The sequence below is a fragment of the Embiotoca jacksoni genome, unplaced genomic scaffold (assembly GCF_022577435.1).
Source record: "Embiotoca jacksoni isolate LCO1_2020_lvr unplaced genomic scaffold, fEmbJac1.0.p SCAF_70, whole genome shotgun sequence".
NCBI classification, from domain to species: Eukaryota; Metazoa; Chordata; class Actinopteri; family Embiotocidae; genus Embiotoca; species Embiotoca jacksoni.
Genome location: NW_027185426.1, coordinates 890,554 through 893,053, shown reverse-complemented (window position 1 = coordinate 893,053; position 2,500 = coordinate 890,554). Strand labels below are relative to the sequence as shown.

The following is a 2,500-nucleotide window of genomic DNA, read 5'->3' as shown; positions in this document are numbered from 1 at the left end:
TTTTCTCATCTGATACCAAACCAAGTATTTGTGTGATTTTTTTGGGGGGCAAAACAACCTGAAACCAGCATTTCTGGAAACTTTACAAACTATAAAACACTCGTTGAGAAAATAATCAGCTTTTCAAATGTGATATTCTGCATCTTTTCTTGTTTTATGTCCCACAGTTGAATCTCCTGAAACAGCTCTCTGGAACAAACTGCAGCGTCAGCGCCCCGTGTGTTTGTTTCCTCCTTCCTGCCCCCCCACCAGCTCCAATATGTTCCTGCAGGACGCAGCGTTGGGTAACAAACCGTCTGCCTTTATTTTTTATTATATTTTTATCATTGTTATTATTTCACAGGCTTCAGATCAACGTGGTTTCAGGTGAATCCGCCTGCAGAGAGCTGAAACACGCAGGAAGCAGCAGGAGGTGTTCGGGCTCATGATGCGTTTAAGGACACTGGAATCCTTCATATTGAGGATCTGGACTCTGGTTCTGGTTCCAGCTGCAACGGTTGGGTCAATAAAAAAACAGTGAAAGGACGTCTTTAAATTTCCTGTTGAGTCCAGAAGACGTTCAATCTAGAGACGCAGACCGACAGCAGAACGTTACCACATATTTTTGGTTTATTCTCTAAGAAATGACAAAAAAATGTTTTGATAATTAAAATATTTGCTGCCTTTTTTGAGGAAACTAAAATATTTGTATTGATAAAGTCTTGAAAGACTTGCAGATATTGTGGAAAAAGAAAGGATCCAGTTGTTCTCCTGAAATATAGTCAGTGAATGTCGTTAGAGGAACTCCTCCTCCTGAAGGAGGCCCTGAACGCGTCGCTATCAGCGGACGGACAACGTTTCTACTAAAAGTCCAATTAATTCTTCTGAATGTCAAATTGTCTTTTTACTAAAATCCCTTCAAGAGAATATCAACGATGCTCTCGAAGACAGAAGTGAAGAGCAGATCTTTGACTGACGGGTCGGGATTCAAACCGCAACGTGTGACGGACAGCTGGATGTTGGGAGCAGCAGGGAGGAGCAAGAGGAGGAAGAGGAGGAAGAAGGTGCGTGACGGCTGAGCTGAAGGCCTCAGCTGCTCGTTACTGTGATTTCTTCTTCACTTTGTCAACATTGCAGGAGGTGTGTGTGTAGGAGGTGCATGTAGGAGGTGCGTGTGCAGGAGGTGCATGTAGGAGGTGCGTGTGTAGGAGGTGACCTCAGCAGCTCCTCTCCCACCGCAGGTTCCTGAGTCAGCCTCCGTTTAAACCAATAATTACAGCTCACACAGCGTCTCAGCTCTTATTGACAACCCCACCACCACCACCACCACCACCACACCCTCTCTCTCACACACACACACACAGCTGATGAGTCATGAACTAGCTGCACACGCTCATTAGAGGCTCAGACAAACAGCAGGTTATATCAGTGTGTGTGTGTGTGTGTGTGTGTGTGTGTGTGTGTGTGTGTGTGTGTGTGTGTGTGTGTGTGTGTGTGTGTGTGTGTGTGTGTGTGTGTGTGTGTGTGTGTGTGCAGGTGAAGCAGCTCCAGTCTGATAATCATCGTTTTCACTGTTGATTCATCTGCTGAACATTTTTATAACTCCTGTTGTTGTTGTTGTTGTTGTTGTTATAACCACAGAACAAACACTAAAACTGGAGGTACAAGTTACAGCTATATGGAAACTCTGAGTGCAGAGGTCAAAGGTCAGAGGTCAGAGGTTACCTGCAGGGCGCTGTTCAGGAAGCAGCTGTTCTGTCCCGGTGCGTTGCTCAGTCCTTTACTGGGAGCGATGGAGGTGGTGGAGCGCGGCGTCAGGATACCAGGCATCCCTCCTCCTCCTCCTCCTCCTCCTCCCCCCCCCTGCTCCTCCTCCTCCTTCTCCGCCGCCTGACGCAAAGTAGTTCCTCTTCCACGACATGCCCCTTCTCCCCCCCTCTCCCCCTCTCTCAGGTCAGTCTCTCTCGCTCCCTGCAGGGATCAACTTCCTGTCGTCCGTTCTCGTATCCAAGGAGACAGATCCATGTCCTCCGGCCGGGACGAGGACGGAAATAAAAAATGGGATGAAGACGGATTAAAGTTTTTCTACTTCAGCATCTTTAAACCCAGAGAATGAAAACCATCCAGGAGATTCCAGATGTGCAGCTGATCTTCTGTGTTCAGACCATTTACTTCTTTCACTGTTTAATGTTCTTCGTGAACATTTTACCCAGAATCCTCAGCGGTGTAATCCAAGAACCTCCGGGGATCCTTCCGTCGGTGAGCAGCAGATAAACACGTAACGACGATCCTCGTCTTCATCCACCGCCAGCCGGCCGTCTAACAGCTGAGGGTCACGCTCAGAGGTCAGAGGTCAGGATGGATCTGCAGGACAAAAGAAGAACGATAGTTTGATATTTGCTGAGAACTTTGACAGATTGAGGATCTGCAGAGTTTCACTCAGCTGTTAACATCTCGTTATTTTGGAGCAGGAAGTGACCATATTTGGACGAGCTGGGGGAGGAGCCAGCGGTGCATCTGA

General features: G+C 47.4%; 1 protein-coding gene across 1 annotated transcript in view; it reads right to left on the bottom strand.

The window, feature by feature from the left end:
* The window catches only part of LOC138215146 (ubiquitin carboxyl-terminal hydrolase 54-like), a 29,268-nt gene extending 27,382 nt beyond the window's left edge, over positions 1-1,886 (bottom strand). The window contains 1 exon segment of the mRNA XM_069177136.1: positions 1,705-1,886. Within this exon segment, the coding sequence (XP_069033237.1) occupies positions 1,705-1,809 (105 nt within the window). The 5' untranslated portion in view covers positions 1,810-1,886.
* Positions 1,887-2,500: the final 614 nt, after the last annotated feature.